This window comes from Dromaius novaehollandiae, chromosome 2 (assembly GCF_036370855.1).
Source record: "Dromaius novaehollandiae isolate bDroNov1 chromosome 2, bDroNov1.hap1, whole genome shotgun sequence".
Taxonomy (NCBI): Eukaryota; Metazoa; Chordata; class Aves; order Casuariiformes; family Dromaiidae; genus Dromaius; species Dromaius novaehollandiae.
In genome coordinates, this window is record NC_088099.1 from 104,285,992 (window position 1) to 104,313,912 (window position 27,921).

Sequence of the window (27,921 nt, forward strand, 5' to 3'; positions counted from 1 at the left end):
AGGGCTGCAGTCTGCACTTCGCTCTCGACTGAGCTGAGCAGCTGTTGAGGCTGAGGCAGACATAGCTCTGGGGCTTTGGGATGTCACCGCTGCTGGGCGTCCTCTGCTGTCCTGCATTTTACACCTAATACTATGTTGCCTGAGCTTTCCCCTGCTCCACATGTGGTAGCGGGAGGTTTGTGCACCTCACAGAGTCTGACTGTTTTCCCTCCATTTTGCAATAGGGGAGCATGAGCTCTGGTGGATTTTCGTTTGGGTGGATGTCTTGAGGGGCCCTTGAAGGGAGGGAAATAATTGTGCTGACCATACAGTAATATGATGGAAACTGTTTGTCAAAAAGCAGATTTTCTGGTAGCATTTCCTAAAGCATAATGTGATTGTGGAATCTGACTGTCTCCTCAGGGATTTTCTTCCGTGGGAATGCTTTGCTGCCCAGATTTCAGGTGTTTTGTCCTGGCCGTTGTCTCCAGGGGGTATTCCTGTGTAATTACAGTCTTGGCGGCTCCTAGGCTGAAACTGGGAGGGAAGCGTGAGAGACAACTGCAAAGGCACCAAAAGCAGTTAGGCAGCTAGTCTGTGGTTTCTAATGTAACTAGTGCTTAGACTGCAACGCAAAAATTGCTTTGTGTTTTGGGACTAGAGATGGGTGAGCAAATGCTGGAGAGTTGTTCAGGCAGTGTGATTTAACCTTTTTTCCTCTTGACATATTATTTGGAAATGACTTACAACTTTTTTAGTAAAAATATTTGCCTATTCATCCTTGTGCAAATATCCTGTGAGAATAAATGTCAGCTTTTGAGGACCAACAAGAGAGTTTTTTAAGCAGAAATCTGTGGCGAATTACTTGTTACTAGAGTGCAAGTGTAAGACCAAGTGAGAAAGGATGTGATGTGGCCTTTAATCCCTTCCCAGCAACGGGAGCTCGCTTGGTGGGCTTTGAAGGAGGTGGACCAAGCAGAGTTTAGGCATAAGCCAATGTTAACCCAGGGTTTCCATAGTCCTCTCTGGCCCTCCCAACTCGTTTTATATCACATTCAGCATAAGCGATGCCTCAGCTGAAGCTCCGTCAGTGAGAGGTGCGTATTCTGCATGGCCCATGGGGCGCCCTGATTCGAAGGGCTGCCCGGTTCCACTTGGGGTACATGCTCTGAATGTCCCCCTTCATCCCCTAAAAGCAGTAAGCCGTCTTGGGATCTTTGTAAATTTTGTCAACAGTGCAGCAATATAGCACAGGGCCTTGTTCATTCTCATAAATCCCAGCCTTTGGTAGGGAGCTTCAGGGGACAATCCATTTTTGTACGGAACAATCTAGAGCCCTGTTGTCTTTGGCAAGCTATTTCTAAGTTTCCAAAAACTATAAAAAGTAAAACCTTTCAAAACTAAGGGCTCTCTGCAGACACTCCAGCAACTCACGCAGGCCTGAGATGTGTCATGCCTTATTTACCTACGGATTTACTCCAGAAACAACTTGCCTTCTACTCTGCTCCCTGAGTTCCTCCAAACATCCCTATTTCTAGATTAATCGATGCGAATGCCATGCATCAGTTTCATGTAAGTATTGCATAATTGTAATGATTTAATTTGCTGATGTTTGTATGTAATTTCTTTTTGGTAAACCAGCAGATGTGTTTGCAGAAGTGTTGGCACTTCAGATTTCTTCCTCTTCTGGTCTATGGAGGGAATCTGCTTTTCTTTGTGAAAGGCCTCAGCTTTTCCTTTCTTTTTAATGGAAGTCCCACAGGGCTGGGTAGCAGGTGAAACGCAGTGAGGTGTGTATGTGCCTGTGTGTGTGAGGAAGAGAAAATGAATCCTGTTTAAAGAAAAGTAATTGCAGTATTCCAAAACCTGCTTGGCAAGTCTTTAGTCTAATCTGTCTAGGATGGCATGCCATGGACTGACTCCTGTGGAGTAACAATAAATTTCTCCTTTTTGTTTTTTTCATTTTGGTCTGTCAACAAAATATTTCAGTCTTGCTACTGTTGTGACATAGTATGCAGTGCAGATCAAACGAGGACTTGAATGTGACGATTTTGCCTTGAGTGAATAGTTTTCCTGGTCACAAGAACTACTTAGGCTTTTTGGGAAAGTTTGGAAAATGCTGCAGGTTTGAAACCTCTGCCCATACTGGGAACTCTGTATTTGCCTGAGATAAGGGACTGAACCCCACCAACCTGCTTGTTAAAGGCAGATCTTCAGAAAGTCTGGCAACATTTGAAAGCCTGTAGGCTCTTCAGTGGTCTGATCCTGCCTTTCTTGTGCCAGCACCTGCTGTGAAACTGAACTCCCCTGAAAGCGCGGGTTGGCTCCGCTCTGGTGTGGGTGCACTGGTGAGCGGGGCCAGCCGGAGACATCTCCAAAGCTGGCTCTCAGGGGGAGCATTGGGGTAGAGACCCCTCCTCGGTGAAGGTTTTTCCTCAGCATGCTATTTAGAAAGTTTAGCTAAGGCATCGTAGTGGGTGCAGGTGGCTCTGTTACGCGTCAAACAGGGCCATTACTGCTGTACTGGATGGCAAGCAAAAAGGCTGATGTGTGCAGTACTGAGGAAGCTGGTTCGAGTGCTCTGAAAGCAAGCACTTGTAATCCATCCCCTAAGTTAGTATACCAAAAATGTTGGTTTGAAAGTCCTTTTTCTTTAAAAAGGCTTTTGTCATTAGGAACAACCAGTGTTGCTGCTGTGATTCTTATTCTTTCTGTTAATGTTTGAAAAGATTCCCCATGCGATTTCTACATAATGTGCTGGATAATATATTCGTTCTTAACTGTCATATTCACCATATGATATATTCCATAGCCTGCTTTTAAGTTATGGAATAAAATATGTTCCTATGCAAGCCTGTGGAATTAAGAAATACATACTGTACTTGCCTGCCTGTGTGAGTTTTATATTTTAAAATACTGCTGTTTCCATTTGACTATATACATACTGATTTTCATGTCGGAAATCAATGTAACTAAACTCAATGAGAGACCTTACAGAAGGACAAAGTGGTACTTTTCTTTTTCAAAATCTCTAGCTAAGTAGACTTTGCACAGTCATGCTTTTTCACTCATGGATTTTATTCATTCATGCTCTCATACTCACATACTCATGAGCACCCACACACTTGTGCACATGTGGTCTGGCTAGGATCACTTGTGTGATACTGAGGACAGAGGGTGGTGGCCACTGGGTCCTCATCCCTGAGGTTTTTCTTGGCAGGCAACAACAAACTGATTTTGGATTTTCCTCTCATATCCTTTAGGAGTTGATGTCATTTATGATTTTTTGCTTCATTATTTTTTTCTCATCCTGCATAGTTCTCAGAAAAACTCCTGAATTTCATGGTTCTCTTCCTTCCCCTTCCCCCCTCCTGATATGTTATGACTTTCAGTCTTGTTCTTGGTGGTCTTGATACCTTATCTTTAGGTCAGTTGGTTCCTCCTCCTCTTGTTATTTGAATGAAATCACAGGTAGGGTGCTCTGTAACAACAGACACATACCATTCTGTTAACCCTTCTTCTGCCAGTTCTGGTGCCTGCTTGCTTGCACGTGTTCACACACACACACATACATACACACACACTCATCCTTTGTTCATAACCCTTTTTAATACTTCTAGTATAAATTGCTGCATTCAGGATCCTGTATCTGGTTCCAATATTGTCACTTCCGCACCACAGCATTTCTCTGTGCATCTTACAGATTGGTAGCTGGGTTTCTTTGAATGCATCAAACAGCCACCTAAAAGCTGTACAAACAGAAATGCTTGATTCCCTTGTAAGAAGGGATGTAGTTGATACCGGCTCTCCCTGTTGCAGATTTGTAGGCTGCGAAACTGGTGAACATTGATTTGGTCATATTTGTAGTGGAATCACTTAAAGGATAGCATCCAAAAGCAGGATTTTTACATTTCCTTTCTGCATTTCCAAGCTAGAAGCATGTGCTGTGCACTGAGTCTAGAGTGTTCTGAATTTGTATTTATTATGCATACAGACACCAGTTCTGCAGCATGCACATGGCAAGCCTGCTTCCTTCAGGGTGTGTTGTATTTGCCAGCATATGTAGGGACCTTCTGCCACATGGGTTGGCTGTATCTAACTTAAGCACTTGTGCTGCACACTTAGGTCCACTATGTTGCTGGGCATCTACAGACTGTGAGAAAATTTGCCTCACGTATGCTGGACACGTATGCTGATCTCACTGCCTCGGTACTGCAGGATTGCTTTGCGTACAGGTGACAACTTGCCTGTATGATCATTTGCCTGGCCCTTCCAGAAATAAGGCATCCAAGAAGGATCCTCTGCTGACTGTGTTGCCTAAAGACTAGAAATGCTGGACAAGTAAGAAAAATCCTTACCACACCTGTCCCCTTGCCCAGACAAAATTTTCCTAGTAGAGAAGATGGTTGTACCCAGAAGTTTTTGATAGTGATGATCACTTCCGTGATTTGTATGTATGACACTCTTTGGTCAATAAAGTAGTCAGAGTGAAAACCTTTGCGCCGACAGGAGATCTGGAGCTCTCTTGTTGCATTTGTCTTGGATGGGTAAAGCTGATCTCTGTCCTGTGGTGATTTTATATGAGTCAATAGTTTTGCCTGTGAGCTGAATGGAGGTTGGTGTTGTCTCAGAGGCCTTGTGCCTGTGTATGTCATGCCACCAGTGTGAGCATCAGTAGGCTGCAGGAAGCCTTTCCTGCTGCTGGGGCAGAGGTCCCGCAGTGGCTGACAGTGTTGAAAAACCTTGACTGCCAAATGCTTGCTAAAAACTGCAGTGCTGAATCTTTTATCACATAAAATTGATGCCAGAGGTTTTGGAAAGTCAGTAGACTGCCCTAATATGTAGAACATTTTAACAGTGATGTGATATTTCATGTACAGAGAACACCTGCTGATGTCACTTGAAAGTCACACTCACGTAGCTACAGTAGGGATTTTTTTTCCTATCCAGCTTTTCTGGAGGAAGGGGCAAAATTTGATCATATGCGTGTGATGATCCAGAGAAGAAAATGGATGCAAAATGATCTCTGAAGTTATTTCCATTTTCTATAATGAATAACTGCTGCATATGGAGTTACATGTATTGTGCACCAGTGACTCAAAAAACATAATTTTATTATTTTGATACATCTTTCTGACTTCCTCTAAAAGTTGTTCTCAGTAATTTTTTTATGTGATACTAGCCTAAGCAACGCAATTGAAATGCCAAACTCTTACCTATCTAATGCAGACTTCCTGTTTCTATAGCAACAAAACTCGTCCTTGTACTTAATGAAGGAATACTGTAGCATGAGTAACTATGACTTTAAGGTTTAGAAAAACAAACAGAACCACTTTATATTTGAATGTTAGAAAAATAAAATGGAAGTGACCTCTTTGCATAGAATAAGAAATTGCCTAAACTTGGGATATTTCATTAGTAGGAATGAAGCCATGTTAATGTCATAAGAAGCTCTAGGTTTTAGCCTTGTTTTCCTAATTAAAATGTAAAAGCCTTTTATAGCAAGTGAGAGTTTTTGAGGTTTTTTTCTCCCCTTCCTTTCCCAAAGCTGCTGTGTCTGTGGTTAAGCTAATGAAAATTTGGGCTGCCTCACAAAATTTTTCTTCTGTATTGGCAAAAATCCATCCACAGTTTTTGTCATTGGTCAGGGGGTGGAAATCAGTGTGTGGTGTTTAATGCTGTGTTTGATCTACAAGCTAGTTCCTGGTCAGCTAGTTTAAATCTGTATTACAGTGATAAATGCTGAACAAGCTACAGATGAGAGCGTGAATGAATGAGCAGCTACCATCTCCTCCTCTTTCTATTGTCTTGTGGCTTTTCAATTATAATTTTAACAACCATTAAATTATAATTTAAAACAACTGTAGGAAACATCCCAAGGAAAAACAACAATGCTGACAACAACATATTCATGATGACATGTATGTTTATGAGCCTGTATTTCTGTATCAGCTTGCTGATAGGTACTACACAATGCTTGTGGCAGGTTTGTTGTACTTTATTATTAATCTGTGGAACTGAATGTAGGTAAATGGGAAATGTGAAAGAGACAACTCTATTGTAATTCTTACTGGGGAAAAAGTCATTTATTTTAGAATATGTTTACAGAAGACAGTCCAATTTTATTGCTATTTCTTCTGTTTCTTTGTGTTTTTTTGGCTTTTTAAAATTGTTTCTGAAAAATTTATCTTCATTTCTGGAGACTGAATAAATGTATAGCCAGAATTCAGGGATTTTAAGGAGGCTTTTATCTACTGAACTAACTTACCACAAGGCAGCTGAGACAACTGGTGATAGCAATGATAGTGGTAAATTGCCCTACAGCAAAAGGAGGGATGGAGGACAGGATAAAACAGATGGAGGGCTGTCTTGTTGGAAAGTTGATCAAGACTGGCAATTACAAAAACAAAAATAAAACCCAGAATCAACCCACTCAGCAAAATCCAACTTGAAACTGGCTGAGTTGTAGTGTGTTAAGCTGGTGGGCAGGTGGCACCCCATATGAGCTGGGAGGCTGTATCCTGTTGAGAGCCATGCTTTTCTGTCTCCTTGGCTCATTGATTGGAAAGACATGTGGTGTCTCTGAGAATTGTGAAAAGGCTGGACCTAGAGTCATTGGATTGTGTTTTACCCTTCATTCTCCTTAAACAAATATTTTACCTTTTCATAAAACGCTTCCCTGGGCACAGGCTGGAAGAAGGTTTGCAATTAGGATACAGCAGACCTCCAGGAGATGCAATGGATGTATGGAAAACCCAGTGTCAGCACCACAGACAGCTGGTAATGAGCTCCTCTGTTGCTGCTAGGGTATTTGAAGCCTAAATACACAATGAAATGAGATTTATGTGGTCATACCTAACTTTAGCCAAAGGTCTCAAAGGATGCTAAGTCCATGAAAGTTCATGAAAATAGGCAGCTGGCCAGAGAGCAGATACTCTTTTGGTGCCTTCGCTGGTGGGGGGCTACTGCATCTGCTTGTGCTCTGTGTTTCAGGGATCGAGCTCTGTCCTCCTGGGCACCGGTTCGTGGTCACGATGGTGGCGAGTTTCATCGAAATGGCAGGGCAGTTCCTCATGCCTGGGCTGGCTGCCCTCTGCAGGGACTGGCAGGTCCTCCAGGCGGTCATCATCTGTCCTTTTCTGCTGATGCTGCTTTACTGGGTGTAAGTATTCTTCCCCATGTCAAGTCACAGAATATGCAAGCCCCTAATGCTGGATTTGGGAGGTACTTTTGATAGATAAATCTCTCCCTTTGTTATTCTGTTCACCTTTTGCAAAGATGTGACTTTAAGATAGGAAGTAATAACTTTATAATTTACTGTAGCACACATACAGGTTATGTACTGAGACAGGATGGGAAGTTAGGAGAAAGTCCTGTTTTGGTGAGCAGAAAGTTGTACTTTGTAATTATTCTCTTTAAGACAGGACACATGTTTCCTTTAGCCATCTGTTCCCCTTTAAAGGTGGAAAAAAGATTCTCAAGAGGATGCATCTCAGCCTACATGTTGTCAAATTGTGGCTGTACAACTAAATTTCTCCCTTAAAATCTCTATTGTAATTCTGGGCTGCCACTATTGGTTTCTTCAGCCTTGGTTAGCCAAGCTAGGATAAAAATAACACATATCAGCAAGGGTCTGCTGTGAACAGGCACATGTGAAAGTCTAATATACATGAGGTACCCAGCTCTGAACTGGACTGCCTAGTAGATTTTGCCCAAATTAGCACATGCTGGACCAAAGCCTGCACTGCCAGTCTCCATCAGGCTGTGTTAGCACTTGATAGTTCCCACAAATAATTCTCTCCTAGTTGTTTCTTTTACTTCTTCCTCTGTCAGCTGCATTGGGGTTGCCATTCAGCTTTGTGGTCTGGGTTTACTACCATCAATACTGAAAGAAATAGGGTGGCTCTTACTGGGGGCGAGTACCAGGTCTGTCTCCACCAGGACTTTATAAACATCTTTGTTGTTCTGTCTTAATAGTGACACACAGTGGCGGCATAACACAGCAGAGGCTTAAGAGAACAGATACCAGAACAGTAAAAACACTCTATATAATTCATGTTCAAGGTAATGCTAAACAAGATTAATATACTTAGTTGTTACACACTGAAAAACTGCAAAAACAGACTTCACAGCATGCGGAACCAAGTTGCACCTTGCCGGACCCAGTTGCTATTTGTAACTTGTAATGGGTTGCAACATGTAATAACTTGTTCCAATATGTAACAATGTCTAATAGTTTCATGTATTTTCTTTTCCTTCTCATGCACTCATTGCAGTAGCCCTCAGTGGGGATTTTTCTATCTAGCCCTGAGCTCACAGAGGCAGACATATGGCAGCTTGGGCTGCGTGCAAAAAGCAGCACACAGGAGAGAGGTACAGACAACGTCTTTTACAAGAAAATGGCTATTTTTTTCTGTTTTTCACCCTACAACATCTAAATGGTTTCATCTTGTTAGTGTTATCTTGATGATGGGTAATCTAGAGCCTTCTCGCTTGTGTATGGTACTGTTCTCATAAACCTCCCATCTGTTATACACATGCAAACACGCACAAAGGTCAACCCCAAAACTCCCTCTTGGGATGCCTGCCATGTGAAAAGCAGTATAGCCACCGCTGGATAGGATCCAGAATGGGATAGAATATGTACAGGTATTTGTGTCTGAAAGGACAGTAAAATGGGGTGAAGATGTCTAACTAACACGGTAGACTAAATGGACAGAAGTAACTCCTTGGCACTTCTTTGGAGATAGCATGTTTTCCACATGCAGAGTCCAGATCTGATGCATTCTTGTTGAAAGGTCATCAGGGACCTCTTCACCAGGCAACACTGAAAGGGATAGGAAATGCTGACATGTATTCCTAATCTGCACAAGTTTTGTGGCATTTTGGCTGAGCAGGATAGAGAACACAAATATATCCCACTTGTATAATGTGTGATATGACAGCTTGATAAATAGTAGTAATAGCCAAAATATCAGGATTTGCGTAGCCTAGGTTTTTTCACGTTTGCAGAAATGGACTGTGGTTAGGATTGTTGTTTAATTATACTGCTGGTACAGTATGCACTTTTGTCTTAGGCTTTTCTCTTCCATCTGTTGCATATTCTCTGGAAAGTGTTACTGTTTTATTACTTCTCTCCTTTCATCCCCTCTTCCCCCAGCATCGTGTTGGAGTATAGTGTGGACCCTCAGCATATGTTGCAGATGAAGGAAAAAATTGAACTGATTTGTAATAAAAGAACTGCAAAACTACACTTCAGCACTGCTTGCTAACTACCCACAGTGTACCCAAAGCCATTAGTTCAATAATAGATGCTGTGACAGACCCTTATGCTCCCTCCACCTTCCTCCCTTCTCAGTTCACTTCTGTCTTCTGATGCAAAAGAGCCATTTGACTCTCCATGCTGGGGTTAGCCCTCTCCCATCTATATATTTGCTCTGCTGCCAGACATGTGCAATAAGAGGTTATACTGGTCCCTAGGATCAGGATGCCTGAGCAGAGCTGGGAGTTGGGCACCAGTGGAAGGAGAGGAAGAAGCAGATCTCTCTAGGAAGGAAGGTCTGATGGGCTGTGACATTTGGAAACTGAGCTGATGCCCCTTCTCAGTTCTCAAGTAATTCTGGAATAGGAGAGAGGCACCCGTGTAAACCAGATGGGAGCACAGGGGTTGGTGGCATGCAGATTAAAATACATGAATAGAAGATGGACTTCTTTCAAGTGTATCTATTTAGATTAGTGAGGGAGGGGGAACTCCACTTCTCCAATTATACAGAGGTGTTATTTCCTCTTGTACTCAGGAAGCTCCTAATAGGACTATGCCATGAAGGTCAGCAAAGATACTAATGATCTAAAACAAATTCCTGCTTTGCTCTAAATAAAAGTGAAGAGGTGGAAAAGGCTAGCTTTTCCTTTCTGATGCTGTACGATAGGGTTTATCCTTGCCAAGACACAGATCTTGGTTGTAGTGACTGCAGTCATTTTCCTGGGGCAGACCTCTAATTTACACACCATGCCTTTTCCATGGGCATGGGTTTGCCTTGCATTGAAACTGGATCACAGTTCTCCTTCCAGCTATGCGTGGTACCTGCCTGGCCTTTTTACTGAGCATCTAGGATTTTTCTCTACTGTTAGGATTTAGGATTTTTTTTTTCAGTATCCCTCCCACTCTTCCCCCCTCTTTTCTCACAAGCAGCAGCTGCGTAACAGCAGATGAACATTTACCTCCACCTTCTGTCCTCTCCCTTATCTGTGGAAGGTTCCTTCTTTTCTGGCTGATGAAGGAAGTGGAAGGTTATCAACCAACTGTCTGCAGTCAGCTCAGCTTGATAATCTGGGAGACTGACCAGCTCTACCAGTTTCCCTCAGTGGAAGGCTTTCTCAGCTCTTTACAAAGAGAGCTCCAGAAGGAGAGACCCCAAAATGAGTTAGTGGGGAGCAGGAAGAGACAGAGGGAGAAAGTTGGTAGGTAACAGGTACACACTTCTTTCTGACTGAGAGAGAAGAAGAGGGGGAGAAAGGGCAATGGTCTTGTAGCAGAGTGACATTTAACTTTTTCTGTGCCCCATGACAAATTAGTATTTAATGCCAGATGATGAGGGACACTGTTGTGACCAAATTTCTGCACAGAAGTGTTGCAGCCAGTGCATTGTTTTTTTGGGCTTTTGAGTTTGTTATGCTGCTTAGTCTGGCAAAAGTAGGAGTGTACAAAAGACCATTTGCAGCAGGCCGCTTATGCCATGGGTGAGCTCTCACCCTTGCACGGAGACAGGGGTAGTCAGGGTTTGCACTTGCTGTGCCTGTTATCTTTGGGGTGAAACAATACAGGAATTAAATGATCCTTAAATGAACTTCCTGCTTCTCATGTTGAGTAGTTAAACAGGCAAAAGACCTGCGATTTCCGTACTTCCAGTCTGAGAAGCTTATAGGAGCTGGGAGGCAGAGATAGCTTTTGTCCCAGCGATGGGCCCCGTAATGGCATTTGAGACCGGCCATTCCTGCCGTTCTCTTCCTTCTCCTACAAACAGGCGTTCCCCGTAGGTCTTGTCATTTGGGATCTGTAACCAGCCCAGTCTTCTGAGCTTTCCTGATGAGGTGAGAAGACTCACATAACAGGCAGTGAAAGTTTAAAAAAAAAAAAAAAAAAAAAAAAAAAAAAAAAAAAAAGTGGAAAGTGGAAGGTCCTTATCCTGAAATACAAACCAGGTCGAGAGCAACGCTGTTTTCAGCAAGGCTGTGTGGAGCTGCTTAACCTGTACTCCGTTCTTGGACTGGAGGCAGAGGCCTGAGAAAATCCGCTTTATGCCACCTCTGATTTTGCAGTGTATTTGAAGACTGTCTGCATAGGTGGTGTTTTAAGGCTGGGGTTTTTTTGGTGCCAGCTTTGAACGTGCTCTATGGCTAGTAAGCCTAGATGCCTTGTAACCTGGGCTCTCCCCAAGCTAGTAATATTTTCAGAGTCCCTGGTGGGTTTGAAGGACCTCTTTCTCAGCAGCTAACACCTTCTCCTGCCCAAAAGAGGCTGTTGTGCACAGGCAAGTGGGAGCAGAAGGGACAAGAGGTAAATGATGTCTTCTGTCCTTGCATCCACTGTGTTTTGGTTTGCAGGGTGGACCAATATAAGCCCTTTCTCTGAAAGACAGAAAAATCGCCTCCATTCAGTTTAGCATTAATAGTCACCTCCAGCCCAGTTCTTCAAAGGTGGATGTATGACCCACTAGCCTTTTCCTGTGGCCCCTTGATTTTTACATATAGTTCTTGCCATTTTGTAGGTAAAAGAGTGCCTTACTAACCAGTTCATCTCAGACTTCAATTTTCTTCCTGCCTGTGTTCAATGTTCCTCATTTGCTGCTCTATTTGTTTTTCTGCCTGCGTCTCTCCTAGTCCTATTCTTCTCCCTGCACCACCCTTCCAGCATCCTTTTTACCATTTTGACTTCCCGTCCTGCTCTCTCTGACCTGTGATTTCCTTGCACACAGCCTGGAACATGGTGCTGCTCTCCCCTTTTGCTGGGAAGATGGAGAGGAGGGATTGCTTACCTAGAGGGAAAGCAGGTAGCAAGGTGAATCCAGACCTTTGCCTTCCTTTTCCTGAAGTTGCTGAAATGATCTCTGCATGCAATGAGGCTTTTATGTGATTGCAGGGCTAAAGGCCTTCCAAGTATAAGCTGAAAGCCACCTTTTCATCATTGGCTTTAGTAGTTGCATTGTGGAAGGAAACACATTCCCCCATGCATCCCCCTGTTATCAGCTGCAGGTTTCACCACTTCACTCCCTGCCAGATCAGAAGCTCCATGGTTGGTGTGGTCTCTTCTGAAGAGTATCTAAAGCAGCACAGCTAATACTAGAAGTAACGGTAAAGGATGAGGGGGAGTAAACTGTGTGTCCGTTACTGACCCATACCATTGAATGACAATAGCTTGAAGGGAAAGTGTCTGCCCAGCAAGCCAATTTAAGAGCCATTATTGTTATTGTATAATAACTTTATATTGGGTACTGTATAATTAGCACATTTCTTGTTATCAGATGTTTTGTGTGTGATTTTTTTGAGGGGGAGGGGTCAGGGGGACAAGGAGAAGGGGGAAGAGGCGTTTGGCTTTTCTTCCCCAATTGCTAAGTTGATTGTTCAAAAACTGCAGCTTTAGACTAGCGACTGAGGCTGTCCTCTCTCCAGAGCCAAGCACTGAGAGTTTTTGCATTCAGAGAATTATTAATTTTTCAGAATACACATTTGCAATACAGGCCATTCTGCAAGAGAATATGCCAAAGCATCTGTGCAGCACCAGTGTAGTAAATAAGCTGTCAAGCTGAATGGCTGTCATCATTGCTGTTATGTATTTTTATTGTCTTGAATCAATTGGATTACAGGCTGGCAAACATCTTTTTCCTCCTTAAGAAAAATACCGTACTTTTTCTTTATCTAGGATGAAGTTCTCAATAAGGGTGTTGTCCAAGTTGCATTAACCTTAAAAGGTGACAGTGTAATGGTGTAATTGCCTGCTCCACTGCTTGAAAGTGTAAGAAATGAGACAGCATCCATGGCAAAGATAACTTCTTTGTGGTGGAAATTTGAGATTCATTGGGTATTTGAAGTTTAAAATAGTTGCTAAATTGGTTGTTAGAAAAGTTTTTCAGAAGATTCATGGAAATAAAGCCCAAATAAGAAAGAAAAATATGCTTTGCAGCTATGTCTGGAAGTATACATATCTATGAAAATGGTTTGGGGGGGGGGGTTGTGTGTTTTTTTTAATATCTACATGCTCCTTTTGGTTGTGTGTAAAAATAAACTCATCTGAAAAAACAGAGGTTGAGCAGTTAAGTTAGAGATTCAGGTGAATATCAGCACTTGAAGGAAATAGCTGGATGAAGAATAAACTTTTCTGTGTCTGTGTGTGTATGTATATATTTTTAAGGTGACTCAGATAACATAACATTGTCTTTACTAGTGGAAACTTTTACAGCAACAGCTAAATGTGATCTGGAGCATACATAATACCGATCTGAATAAAACAATGCCTTGAAATCTGCATAGAAGGGAGAAGATTTTTTACATGTTTAAAAATAATTTTTAAAAAAATTTGTTGCATTATAATCCTAAAAATAACTCTTCTCTATCCTCTCTCCATCTTTACAAGAGAACTCAAATCCCTTCTGTCAGCTAGAGATTTTTCTTCCTTCCTTGGTCTGAATTACCATGTCTTAATTGCACAACTCATTTATTCCCTGCTCGGCAGCAAATATCTATTGCACACAGCACTTCCTCCTTCTCCCAGTTCTATCAAAATTGTACTAATAGGCATAATTCTTCTAATATGTTATAAAATTCTAATATGCCCTATTTCTAGGTGATAGGATAATGCCTGTATCATTTGTGAATCAGTATAAAGGAAAACATGATTGATTTGCATATTGTGAATCTTTTTTCTGATTGTTTATATCGTAAGTGATACTTCTGCTTTTTGAAAACAATAACATAGCACGTAAAAGGTTAAACAAGCAGCTAGACACGATCGGTTCTTTCTCCAAAAGAAACTCAGAAGTGAACCTAATGTGTTTTCCATCTTTTAAGTATTTTCCCAGAGTCCCTTCGGTGGCTAATGGCTACACAACAGTTTGAGGCATCCAAGGAACTTATCCTTCAGTTCACTCGCAAGAACAGGATGAACATGGAAAGCGATATCAAAGGAGTGGTGCCCGGTGAGTAGAACAGACAGCCACAAATCAGACTAAGGAAGGCCAAACAGATGAAACTGCTTGCTCTTCTCTGAAAGTCTCCACATGGCATTACTGCCCAGAATTAAATACTCGCAGTCTGTAAAGTCATCCTATTCATTCATTTTGCTTTTGTTGAAAAAGGGTTTGAAATCCCAGTACTGTGCTTACAACTACTTGGCCTATTGAACAGTCCTAGCAATTATAGTCTTGCCTTCCAGTGCCCTATGTTTTTAGAGACATCTCTTCAAGAATTTTACCATGGCTACAAAGTGCACCATCAGCTGTGTGTGTCTCGAACTTATGTATTAAGAATGCTCCTAATTGGGATCACGGCCATCACAAAACTTTTTTTTTTGGGGGGGGGGGGGTTTGGAGAAGTGACAAAAACGCCAGTCCTGTGGCAGATCTAAAACGGATTACAGACCTTTCCGTAAGAGTCATTTTGCTTTTCTTTCCTGTAGTGTTTGAATTGCATAGTTTTGGGGGGTGGTGGGAGTCCTGCAAACAGTAGTGGTAGGGTGGAGTTTTTTATTGATTCTAAATCATTGTTCCTTGGTTTACTGGTGCTTTTAAGAAGAGTAGGCTATTGTTGTCACTGGGTTTGTCACTGAAACAGTTGCCCCCCGGAGTGCCTTGCCAAAGAGCCTGTGTGTGTGGCTCCTCCTGCTCTGTAATTATAACAAAAGAGAGGATTTTCTGAAGCTCCTTCATCTCACTGCTGCTCCTGCTAAATTTGGTTCAGGTTCCCCTTTTCTTTCTCACAGATCTGACAGTGCCCATGAATACCTGTTTAACAGTGTCATTTGTATTCTGTATTAGACTACCTACTAGTCAGAAAACAGTTGAAATATTTTTTTTTCTGCATGTTTTCATACCTGACCCCAGTGGTTGCAGGGAGACCTCATTCAGTAATCTCTGCTCTCCACCTGCTGTTACGAGTGAGGCTTTCCATGCTTAGTTGGCATTCACTGTCTAAGATCTCTGGAGTAATATACCCTAAGACGTGTCAGTGCTAAAGGTGTCTATCTGCACTGGAATAGATTTCATCCAGAATGGAAAATATTTGCTGTTCCATAATAGAAATTCACTGCCTGATGCCTAACAAAGGAAGCAGTCTTTCTCAGTAATGTGCTTAAAAGTGAAAAGGGAAAAAATATCTTTGGGTCTGTGCTTCATCTAGGTATTCATACCAAGGTCACAGCTGTGATTTCTGTTACTGGTGCTGCAGCTGGCAGAATTGTTTTAATTGTCTTGTTTGTATGTGGATTGCCTATCTGGGGTCACAGTGCCTGGACTTGCCTCACACATGGCATAGCTGTACAGTGTGAATGATCTTCTGGAAAGATTCTGAAAAACTAGGATGCAACTGAACTGCCGTTAACCTGGCAAGCCCCTTCTCCTCCTTTTTGTAGATCTCCCCTGTAGCGTAAGTGAAGAGGAATCTTGGAGAAAACTTGTCTCTGAGGCAATGAAATGCCTCACAGTTGGTCTTGGAGAGTCCCAGCTTACTCTAAATTTGGCCTTTCTCAGTTAGTCAGGTTCTCGAATTTGCAGACAATATGCAAAAAATTTTTAGGAAAAAAGATTAAATTACCTGAATTTCCTTTAAAGGAAAAAACACAAAGATACAACTGTGTTCTAGAGGGATTTTTTAAAGCCATTTATGCTGATATTACTGTGAAGGAATGTTAAGTATCGAAATGGTTTTATGACTGTTATTTGTGACTAATTACGTTTTCCAGCAGTTTCATGGTAGGGGCAAACTCCTGTTTAAAGAGGGACTCTCATGTGGAAAACAGAATATTATTTACTCATCTTGATGCAACAAATTCTCTGCCTGCAGCAATACATTAGCACATACCAGTTGTCAGTACCTTACCCTTTGCAAAATTTCCTCGGTAATACAGAACATGCTTATTTCTGCCTTCTTGCTGATGACAGTGTTTTGGCTTTTTTGCAGGGGGGGTAGGGGTAGGAATTTCCTCCTCCTACTCTTTTTTTAAACTCTCTCAGCAGTCCCACATGTGAAGGCTTTTCTGACCCAGCTCTAGGGTGATGCTGCATTTTTGTAGGGGAAGTAAGGGAGGAGCAGGATCAAAAGGAGGAAATCAGTTTAACTAAAGATTTTGGACGGACCTTCTCTCTCGTTTTGGGTGCATGGGAGTGTTGACAGTTTGAATAAGGACTGTGGAAAGGTAGAAAATCTGAATGGAGAATTTGATCAAACAGCAGGCCATATATGTCTCAGTGGGTCCATAAGCAGAAGAAAGCATGCTTTTGTGTTATAGTCACATATGCATACTTGTTGTAGTAGGGAATGGGTAAAAAGCTTATACTCATCTGTGAGAAAGGATGCTTCATTTAGCTTGATGCAGACATCTCCTATTTCTGCTTTATTCCTTTGTTGAGTTTTCCTATCTACATGGAGGTTTTTTTGTTTGTGATTGTTTTATTCTCTGTTTTCCATCTGCAAAGGCTGCAAATTGTTTTGCTTTAGTTAGGGTCCATTGTGTTGCCATTTATTGACTCACTGCTTTGTCATAATAGCTTCGTATGATTGAGTTACTCAATACATTTAAATGATAAACTGCTTCCACCCAGCCCCTTCCAGCTGGAAACCCTCTTGTAATTGTACTCATAGGTATCAGTCAAATTAGTATATCCTAGATAACATATCATTATGGGTGTTACAGTAGTTGCATATATACCCATTTTGGCAGCTGATAAAAGTTCCATAATAAAAAGAACTAGGAGTCCAGTGGGTGAAGTACTTCTGGGATGGAAGAAAAAGCAATTTTGAATTGCAGTTTAAGCAAACAATGGGTTTATTCTCCCTTCTAAGGAGCCACACTGTTCCCATTGCCTGCTGAGAGCTTCTCCTGGTCCATTTGGTTATTCTACCCATAGCTGAAACTGCCATCAGCCTTCTGTAAAGCCTGTTTGCTCCATAGAGAAATCACCCACGTGCTGGGGAAAAAAGGAAAGAGAGATTATCTGATGTTTTTGAATCCATCCATTGGATGAGAGCAGCTTGCCAGTGTTGTTCTAAGAGATGTCTCTGGAGAGAACAAAATGTCTTGACAGGGGTCCAGTTGTAGTCAAAAGGGCAAACGGTTGTGATAACCTCTGTGTCTGGAGAAAATCAGCATGGGAAGCTGATGGGCTATGTTTAGCCAAAGAGATAATATAGGAGTGCTGTTGCACCAGAGACAAATTAAAGCAAGACAAAGGATCTTGATAGTTGAGAGTGATGTAAATTAACATTGGCCTTATCTTCACAATAAACTGACCCAGGGGTGTAACACTGTATTTGGGTGCATTTTGCAATGTGCAACCTAGAAAGTCATGTCAGTAATTATCAGAGTGTCAGACTTCGTGCTTCCACAGAAACCCTCCCTTGTGTGGTTTTCATTGTATTTGTTTATGGTGAGGAACATTTCAGACATTCCTTAACAGAAGAATAATTGCCTGGCCAGATTGAATAACAATGCCCTATTTTTGCTTCTCTGTAGATGAAAACACAAACTGGAACATTCCTGTGAGCACACATGATGCAGACATTCATTTCTAAGATGCAGCCAGTCAATGGAAGGAATCACAACAATATACTACAGCGTAGAGAAATAATATTCATGTAATGGCAAAAGTGGCCACTAAGATCAAGCATCTAAGTAGACACAAAAACTTTAAAAGTGTAGAACACATTCTGGAGAGGAAGATGAGGTGCAGTGATGATGAACGCTGTGTCTGTGTTGATTGCAGTGAGGAAAGCTGGGGTTTTCAGGGGCTTTTCCTTTAACAGAAAAAAATCATTCTTGTTCACCTTTTTTGCTACTGAGCTATATACTGCCATGATTTTTATTTTTCTTATACATAAACTAGATCCCAATTTTGTTTTGCTATATATTTTTATTTTTCCTAACCACAAGGGCTGGATATGGCATAGTTGCATGCTGTTTTTTGATTAGATAAAATGCAAAGGGAAGGAGGAAGAGGCATTATGTCTGAAAATCAGTCTCTTTTTCCCAAGTAAGAGAGATTAACTCTCTCAAACCTACAAACCTTTGCTAATATCCTTAGACCATCACAGCTACAACCATGTTACTGTTTTAAATACAAAGAATGGGATGGATGAAGAGTCAAGTGTATTAGCTAGAGAAAGAAAGCAAGTTCCCTTGCCCCATAATATAGGTAACTGCATGTGATACTACTAAATACAAACTCGTTGATTATGTCCCTTTATCAGATCTGTTTCCAGGTTGTTTAACTGTGCAAAACTTAAATATCTCACATTAGTCCCAAGGATAAGCACCAGAAATTCAGTTCAAACAGTTCAAGCTGCTACTTAAATGCAACCTGTAAGTCTTTAAGGCAAAGGACTGTGTGTGGAGATTGGAGATGGAAGGAATGGAAATTTCCATTTCAAACAGATTGACAGCCAGTGGGCAGTGATTTAAGTTGCACTCCTGTACATTACATCAGCTTACAGGTGGTCTGTGTTTCTCCTGACAGTTCCTCTTTGTCCAGGAATGGGAACTGTTAGAGTCTGTGATTCCTTCGGGACATGAGGTACACAATAAATAATGAGTGCAGAATAAAACTGATCAGTTTAAGTCCTCCTGTGCTAACTAGATTTGCAGAAATAAGAGAAGAGCCCATGTATGTGCTGACTCTCCCAGGTAAGGATTGTAATGACCTCTGATAATTGCAGGATTTGGAGGTAGCAGGGTAAAAGGGATGTCTCTGCTGATATTTGTCTTTCGATGCCACTGGGAAAAGCCAAATATGTTGTAAGCATCTTTTTATTAAAAAAAAAAAAAAAAAAAAGTCAGCCTATATTTAAGCTTGAATGACTCTCTCTCAGCAATTCAGTCCTCTGCAGACTCATTGCTGGCTGCACTCCAGCCTATCACAACTTCTTTGTGTTTCTCTGGCACAGTGGTCTTTGGCTATGTTACTACTTTTCTCCTGGAGGAGCTGATTTTGTATGGCAGGAACTGAGTCTAGAGAGCTGGCAGCTCGCCCTGGTGCTCATGGCACACTTGTGGCCCATGTGCACGAAGAAGGGAAAGGACAGATTAGTCTGGATGCAGATGTGAGGCAAGATGAGAAGAAGCTCTAGGAACCAACATGAGATGGAGAGCAGTAGGAGGGACAGGTGATGGAGAAGAGAAGAAATACAGAGGAGAGTAGTGAGAACACAGAAACAAAGATAGTTGGAGGGAACTTAGAAGGGCAAAGGTGGCAAAGGACTGGGTGGGAGGGAATTAATGGTTGTAGAGAAAGGAGAGAGGAGAGAAGAAATAGAGCAGGGGAGACCAGTGGGACCATGACCATTAGTTTCCATCTCATCCAGAGCAAGCTATCAAGCCCAATAATTCAATCTTTGCATTCTTCTACTGTGAAATCCACTCACAAAATGTGTGCCTCATCTCCCTGTACTGCCTTAATTCACTTGCTGTATCTGCCGTGGTTTCCTTTATAGCTCCAGTAGTAGTCAGTGGCAAGATACCTGTAGCTATCTGAAACCTCCAATGTGGTTCCACACAATGCCATTGGAGGCATTCTTCATTTTTTGAATGTTGATAACAATAGAGGAATGTAAACATTGACAAGTCAAGCATTCAGAAATACAAGAAGTCAGGTTGCCTGGGCAACCCTTGCTTGGCCTCCTGGTGTGAAGGCATGATGATACAGCCTTTAATAACATGATTACGACCTATTTTTTCCACAGGGCATAGGATGGACGAATCAGTGCATAGGATGGACGATGCTGTGGGAATGAAGCTGTTGTCTGTTCCTCATTTGTTGCAGAATTTGGAAGGTGTGTAGTGAATGAGGCACAGGGTTGCACAAAGAAAGAGGACAGTCTTGGGGGAATGAAGCTGAATACCTCCTGAAGAGCGGAACTCTTTCCCTGTGTCTTCCAGGGGTGTTCTTGTGTGATGATGGAAAATTCCCTGAACCCAGACTCTCTGAGTGTGGTCACTAACCACAGTTTCTTCCATGTCTGTCTCAAGCATATAATTCTGGGGCTTGATTTGCAGAACAGTTGAGCATTTAAATTGACACCTGCCATGGGTGTAAATAGTAATTTCTGCAGGTATTATATGCCAGAGATTCTGGGCAACTCAGGGCCTGCATTCTTCAAGCTATACTCCCAAAATTACTGGATGATTTTCTCATTCTGCACACAATTCTTCTGTATTTTATCTCTCAGTATACAAAATAGGAATAATCCTTGCCCTTGCTCTTACAAGAAAGTGGTGGAGATGCTTTCATTGATATTTATGAAGTATATGAATATTCTGACAGCACTGTAGGAATGTCTGTGAGGAAACCTGTGATTTTGTATTCACTGTGAGGTTTGGATAATAAGGCCACATGCTGAATGGGAAAGGTGAAGAGACATTGTTAATAGCTGCCCATTTGCTGACTGCAGTGAGCACTCTATAAGGAAAAACTAGTGTGTGATCATCTAATTAAATACTGTATCATAATGCATATGCACAACTGAATATTGCAGTGGCAACCTGACATTTCCTATATTCTTTGAGGGTGATTAGAAATATGGGATCGAAACAAATTATTGCAGTCAGTCCTCTGCTATTACAGTCACCAAGTTATATAGTTGCTTTCATGAACTGAACTTCATCTTTAACACTGTCAGCATTTTTGTTCCATGGTTTTGTTGGTGAGCTGTTTCAGAATCCAAATTGCTTTTATAGTGGGGTACCTGTTAATATTCAGCTCAAATTTATTACAGCTGTCTGGATTCTTTTTTCCTATTTGCTCCTATTCCATGAGTATCCTTATTTTTAATATCCTTTCCTCTTTTCCCTTGCTGTATTAGTAGACAGCGGTCTTGGTGTGCTGGAGTTCTCCTCTGTCTCCTCTCCTTTTATAAATAGGCTTGCCAAGGCTTTAGCTTCTCAAATGTGGATGACTGGAATTGTAAAAGAGCACCGATATTTCATTGTCTGAATTGGAAATACCTTATGGACATATCAGACTGGTGCCTTAGAGTCATTTGTGATGAGGTAGTATACAGCCAGGTCCGCCACAATATTTATTAAAAACTTATTTTCCAGCAGAAGCGTTTGTCATTAGTCCTTGAATGCCTTACACTGTATTTTGCATTTTCAACTCACTTTTGCCACTCCCAGTCTCAAGCTTACTCAGTTTTCTCTGATGTCTCTTTTCCCTGCTGTATTGCTGGCAGTGCCTCACTTTGTCATCAGCAGACTTCAGTGGCACATTCATAAGCTTTGTCCCTAACTCCTTAGTGAAATTATTAAGCAAATTTTCTTTTTTTTCTGAGAATGAGACAAGTCACCCCACCAGTAAACTCCTGCCATTCTGTTGCAATTTCCATTTTTCTATCCCTTATTGCTGTTTACCCATCAATAAGCTCCTTACCCGCCTCATGATTTCTGTATGTGACTTGATAGCCTTCAATATTCCTTCAACATTAGGCTTTTCAGAAATACAATATACCAGGCTGCTACTCTTCTGCAATAAAATGAGCACAAAGGGAGTTCTTGGAGACAGAAATCCTGGAAGGTATAAATAACCCCGTGTACCAGTGTGGCTGTGAGTAGCTTGCTTCACCTCTCTGCATTTCAGTGCTATCTACCTCCTGCTGCAGAGATGTCATGCTCTGGGGATTGACTGAGCCTCTGTGCTGTGCTTCCATAGCTCTTTTCATGTTCAAAGAGCTACTGACAGTAACATTTAGCAGCCAGAAAAATCAAGCAGAAGTCCATCACCACAGGGCACTTGTCATTTTGGACATCCTTTCTCGGAGGCTTGATCTGAGCTTTGTCTATTTTGTCTTTGTCAGGTAATGCAGAGATGGGTGGTTTTGTTTGAAGGCTTAAAGTTATTTTATGATTTTGAAAGCCGTGGTCCTGAAACGCAGAGAAGCCAACAAGAATGCGGCAGCATTGAGAGTTGGAAGCTGATAGGGTTCCCCTCCCCATGAGACTTTTAAAGTTTCACGATGAATAGTTTTAATTTCCACTGAGATATAAAGAGTTAGCTTGTTGACAGTTTTCCTACTGAGCTCCTGAATGGGAAGCTTAGTGTGTGTGTGGGCCCTGGAGTATGGGAAAGCTCATAATGGGCCTCTGAGTAAATGGATAAAAATATTTCCTATTTTCCGCACTAGCTCTTCTGGTAAAGCAGTCAGAACTGAAATGTTTCATGCAAATTCCTTCAGAACTGGTGAGTTCAGTGCACAATCAAAGAATAAGTTGAGGGCGAGGGGGAATTTTCCTGGTGTTATTCCAATAACTGACTGAGAAATGATTTGGTTCTGTGTGATTTTAATAGGCACTGACTTGACTTTTAAGATCGTAACATTGACCTATGAAGTTCAGATGGCCTGAGAACTACCTGCCCCATGGGCTGGGCTGCATTTCTCCTGAGGTCCCATCACAGGCAATCAGAACAGGTCCTTTTGTGCAAAGCAGACTACCTCCAAAGACAGCAGGCAACTTAAATGAGAGCCAGTACTGTCTTGTGCGAGTCATATAGCTTATTCGTTGCTATATAAATGATATTTTGATTACTGATGATTGATTTTACGGTTCTTTTTTGGAGAATATCTGACTGGTAGATATGGAAATGAAGGATGGGGAAAGTCATCAGAAAGATAGATGATGTTGGAGACTTGTGGACCCGAGTCATTCATCTGAAGCAGGTGACTTGTGCGTAGATTTGTTGTTTTGACATATCCAAGAGGGGAAAAAAAAGATAACTGGTAAAGCCAGAAGGCTTTAAGTAGAGAGTTAGGTGCTATTTACATTTTTTGGTCTAAAACTTGAGGCTGTTTGTACAAATATATTATCCTTTTTTTATATCATTGTGATGCAACTACATCTAGAATCTATTCTGGGACATTTTCCTATCACGATACAGGGTATTCATGGAGTGTAACCTGAATCAGAGCAGAGGCAAGGATCTACTGCAGGAAGAAGGCTGTCGGAGAGGGGGTAGAGAAGAAGTAAAAATCCCCTCACATGTATAATCCATGCTGCTGCTGAATCAGAGGATGTATTTGCCAATTCACATAGCACATAGGTTATCTGTTACATGAGAGCGGAACAGTGGTTCAGTGAAAAACAGTAACATAAATTAGTTTGGAAGGGGTGATTTACAGGAAATATTGAAAGGGGGCCTGAGTGCATATGAGAAGGATGTGTGACAATAAATAAAGGACATATGGATTGTACCAATAGCTGACATATGAAAAAAGCAGGAGTGGAGAATAGAATAATGTTTGGCTCCTAAGAGAAGTGTAACTAAGTTAACTGTTGCTTCTCTTCATTTCATTTTAGTAAGTTCTGGCTCAATAAAGTACATAATGACAATAAAATCTACTTCTTTTCCCAAAAGAAAGAAGTGAAGAAGACCTTGAGAATCACAAAAATCCAAACAGAGAAAGCCCTAAGTATATGGCATCAGGGACAGTCTTGTGCAGGCAGAAGAGATCTTTTACTTTGAAAGTACAGATCTGGACATCCTTAGACAGTCTGAGAGTGAACTCTTATGTCCATGTGAAATCCGCACAAAATGTCTTGTTTGGGTGGTGATTTTCCTTGTTTCCCCCAAGCTGAAGTAGTAAACTGTCATTTTCTGTTAAGCCTTTTAAAAATTGTGTACTTTTTCTACGACTTAGTTTGAGTTTTTCCACTGTAAAAGATTTGGCTTGGGCTCAATTACCAACTTTACAACAATGTCTTACCTTACTACTTTAGTTGTTCTGAATTATTTTGCTCCCACTTACTCCTTTCCAGAATCTTGCTACAGAAATCATTCTGACCTTGCTCTTTGAGATTAGGTTTACTGCCTTTTTTTTTTTTTTTTTTTTTTTTTAATACAGCCTCAATCTAGTGCTGGGCCTGCTGATTGCTCCTGTAGTGCAAATATTAATTTTCACCAATTTCCTCTTTACTCAGTTTCTATTTTTATGTTTTTATGGGCCTTGTGCTGCATAGTTTCTGGGAGAATGGACATTTTCAGGTAACAAGAAAAGTAGCAATATCCTGCTTAAATAGAATCATTGATGTAAATTGTCCTTTGCTTCTTTTCTTAAAAAAACATTCCCTGTAGTTCTAGATAGAAGACCAAAAGTGACCTGTGAACAGTGAATAACACAGCTATTTGCATCTAAATACTGTTTTTTGATGTATTATTTTTATGATACGATTTTCAAATAACAGCAGGAAAGCCTGTCTTTTGTTTTGCTCCTAAATTAGGGGCAATTTACTTCATTTTTTTTCCCTGTGGCTTGCTTTCATTTTTCCCCTGTCTTGCATCTGTTTAAGAGATTACTGATTTAGCGGAGTGAAGCAGAGGCTAGGGCAGGCCAGGACAACTAAGGACATGCAAGCTAATTGCATATGCATGAAGGGAACGGATATGGGGTCCGGAACAGGGCCATGTTACAGCCTTAAAAGCTGTCAAGCTAGAGAGCAGCAGTACAAGGCTTTGCCCCCAAAAAGCAGTTCCAGTTTGTACTCTTGGAATACATTGCTTTTGTGGTGTTTCTTTATAGATACAACTGCTTACATACTGTTGCTTTAATATTGCAAAGAGAAGTTAGCTTACAGCTGCCCAGCAGTTTGAGGTCTGAAATGCAAAGAAATCACTATTGATGACCCCCAGTAATTTCTCTTTAAGGTAATGTCTTCTGGTTAGGGCATCCATCAAAATGATTTTTCAGTATTTGAAACGTGGGAGGGAAGAGGATGAGATGACATAATGTTCTAACCACTTCTTTCTGAAACCTGTTTTTTTTAACAAACCTTTAAAGATTCCCACACAAAATGGGTTTGAGCTCCAGTCCTTTCCATGGTTTTTCAGAAGTGTATTGCAGAAATGCTACAGGTCTTGTAACAGACCTAAAGATCCTGTTTGAGAGGGATCCCACAGAAGTGCAATGCTGTTTATGTGGGTTTAAAACTTAGCAGAAGTCCTGAGGTTTTTCAGAAAATTTTGTATCATACTTGCCAAATTCCATAGTGCTTCCATTTTACATAAATGCTTTAAACTGGGAGGAGATTTGGGATCTGAAGGAATTATTGGGTTGTTCTCTCGCTCTGAGGAAGTTATTGCTGTGGGAAGCCTGGAAGAACAGGGAAACCTGGGATGGATTTTAAACAGGCTGTTTAGCATTTTTCTAGCTCCTGTTACTGTAATGTATCGTGTCCTCCTTTCCAGAACATCCCTAAGAATATCTACAGTTCACAGACTAAGTTTCTCTCTCCCTTTCCCCCTGGTGAAAGAATAACTTTGGTTTGGTTTGTTTCAGAGCTGGAAAAGGAGCTCACCAGGAGACCGAAGAAGGTCTGCATTGTTAAAGTGGTGGGAACCAGGAACCTGTGGAAAAACATTGTAGTATTGTGTGTGAACTCGTAAGTCTGACCTGTTTTTGTTTGAATATTTTTGTGGTTGGTGACCTGAAAGCAGTGGTAGGATATGATGGGGGAGCTCTTCTGTTTCCTAGTGTGGGTCCTTTAACCAGTGTCTCTGATAAATGATCCTGGAAAAGCAACAGCTGTGCAGAGATTTTTTTTTTTTTTTTTTTTTTTTTTTGGCAAACCTGAAGGAAGTCATTGGCCATTTCAGGAGGTGGAGCAGCAGCACCATGTGTTGTAGTGCTGTGTGACCTAGCAGATCTCACGTTGCCACATGGTGCTGCATGCTCATACATACATCTGCTACTGGCATCCCGGGTGGGATTTTCAAAGTCATTAATGATATAGGAGCGCAAGTCCCACTTGTTTACCTCTGATACAGCCACATTGCAGAGGAAAATGTTGTCTTCTAGTGAATAAAAGCCTGTTTCCTTGTGTAACAGCTATCCTTAATGTGTCCTCAAAAACAGGTTATGAAGGACTTCAGCTCTCCCAAAACATATACAGGGCACACAGGGAGAATGCACTGTCTCACACAGAGCAATGCGATGCCTGTGTCCTAAGGTTTCAGCTTGGACATGCTTACACGTGCAAAATCAGGCATCTGCTTAAGGGTTTTGCAGGTTCCAGTCTCTGAGACCTTCTGTCCAAAACCAAGCACAGGGAAGAAATGGATCAGCTTCAAATTTAGCCTCTAATTGACCCCAGCTTCCAGGAGGGGAGTGGAATTTCTGATTTTCTCATCACGTAAAATGTCTGTTTGAATTGCTTTTGTGATTTTTCAAATGGGAAATGGGAGAGAAGACTGGGAATTCCCCCAGTGGATGTAAGCACAGAAATGTATCCTATGAACTCTTTAATAAAAAGTGTGTAGCTCTGTTGTGGCTTTCTCTTCACCACATTTATGGCCCTAGTCTATAGCCTTCATTCCTGGAAATAGGCATATAGATCAGTCATAATCCAGAGACAACTACCCTTGTGCTGGGTAGATATTCCCTGAGAGGCATGTTGACTTCAGATCTGTCTTCAGCATATCCGTTGCAGAACAACCCCTGCTTTTATGACTTTGTATTACTCTTTTCCATCTATCACGGAGTGACTTAGTATGTTCTGAAACACTGTGTTGCTCTTAGGTTGAGCTCATATATTTAGTAGTTAGTATTAACTGTATTTATGAGCAATGCTTGTTTGGGGAATTCTCCCCTTTTTCCTTTTTAATTACACACTTCTGGAAATTCCCTAAACCAGAACTAGGCAGTCCAAAGAATAACTTCTGGCAATAGTACATGGAAACTGTTTGCTATCCAAATAAAACATGAAGTGGATGTGTGTTTGAGGAAATAGCTTTCAAGTCATTTTTAGGGGGCAGTAAAACCTATTTCATTTTAATTCTGTTATCTTGTTACATTGGGCTGTGTTAAATTGTAGGAACATGAGGAAGGAACAGGGACCTTTCACAAAGAATGATGAAGCATTAGAGGAGATAAATGTATTTAGTTTTAAAAGCAGCTTTTCTGAGCTGCTCAGCGAGTTAAGACAATAGAGTAACTCCTGGGAAAGCAGGCTGGAAAGCAGAGTGCAGATGATACATTAATTCAGCTTATAGGACATGGCCCTAAATAGCAACTTCAGCAAGTGTGTTTGCGTGCATAGAAGAGAAAGAGATAAGATATGTTATTGTATTATTAAATATTGCATTTTGCTAATTAATATCTCACTTATAGGAGGAGTCGGTTATTATCTAGATATCCAAAATGATGGTTTTGTATAAGAACAAGCAGTTGCACTGATTTCTGGGGGGGGAGGACGGTAGGGAGGGGTGTTAGTTGTTGGGGGGGTTAATTATAGCGTTGATTCGCAAGATCACAAGTGAAATTCCCCAGGCGCTAGGCTGTCATGCACTCAGCAACTGTGAATTCCCCCAACTTTTTCCATGCTTATATTAATATCCAGTTTACACTGACAGTGCTTCACATTCCTGATGTTCAGGAAGATAGAGGTGCATCAGTGTAATGTACCTGTCGTTTGTTTGTGGAGACCTGCATCTGCACCTGCAGCTCCATGAGGTACAATTAGTTTGTCACATTTGCTTGTGGCAGGTTTTTCTGGTCTAAATGCTACAAGCAGGAGGCCCTTCCTAGCAGGCATGCTTGTGCCATGTTGGGGGCAGTGTTGGGAGCATTAAAGTCTCATATCATGTGTGCAGGTGCAGTGCATTTTTGCAGCGTGCCAGGCATGATTCTGGGGCTTCTCATCTGAATGCTGCAACTCCAGTCCTCCACTCTCCCTTCCATTTTTTTGTTTTCTCT

General features: G+C 41.4%; 1 protein-coding gene across 4 annotated transcripts in view; it reads left to right on the top strand.

Moving 5' to 3' along the window:
• SLC22A23 (solute carrier family 22 member 23) overlaps positions 1-27,921 on the top strand; it is a 123,958-nt gene that overhangs the window by 78,521 nt on the left and 17,516 nt on the right. For 3 of the 4 annotated variants that reach the window (XM_064507091.1, XM_064507093.1, XM_026114920.2), the window contains exons 4-7: positions 6,973-7,141; positions 14,044-14,171; positions 19,924-20,013; positions 25,507-25,609. In XM_064507091.1, the coding sequence (XP_064363161.1) occupies positions 6,973-7,141; positions 14,044-14,171; positions 19,924-20,013; positions 25,507-25,609 (490 nt within the window). The remainder of the gene's footprint in view (positions 1-6,972; positions 7,142-14,043; positions 14,172-19,923; positions 20,014-25,506; positions 25,610-27,921) is intronic. The other variant, XM_064507092.1, reaches the window with a different exon arrangement.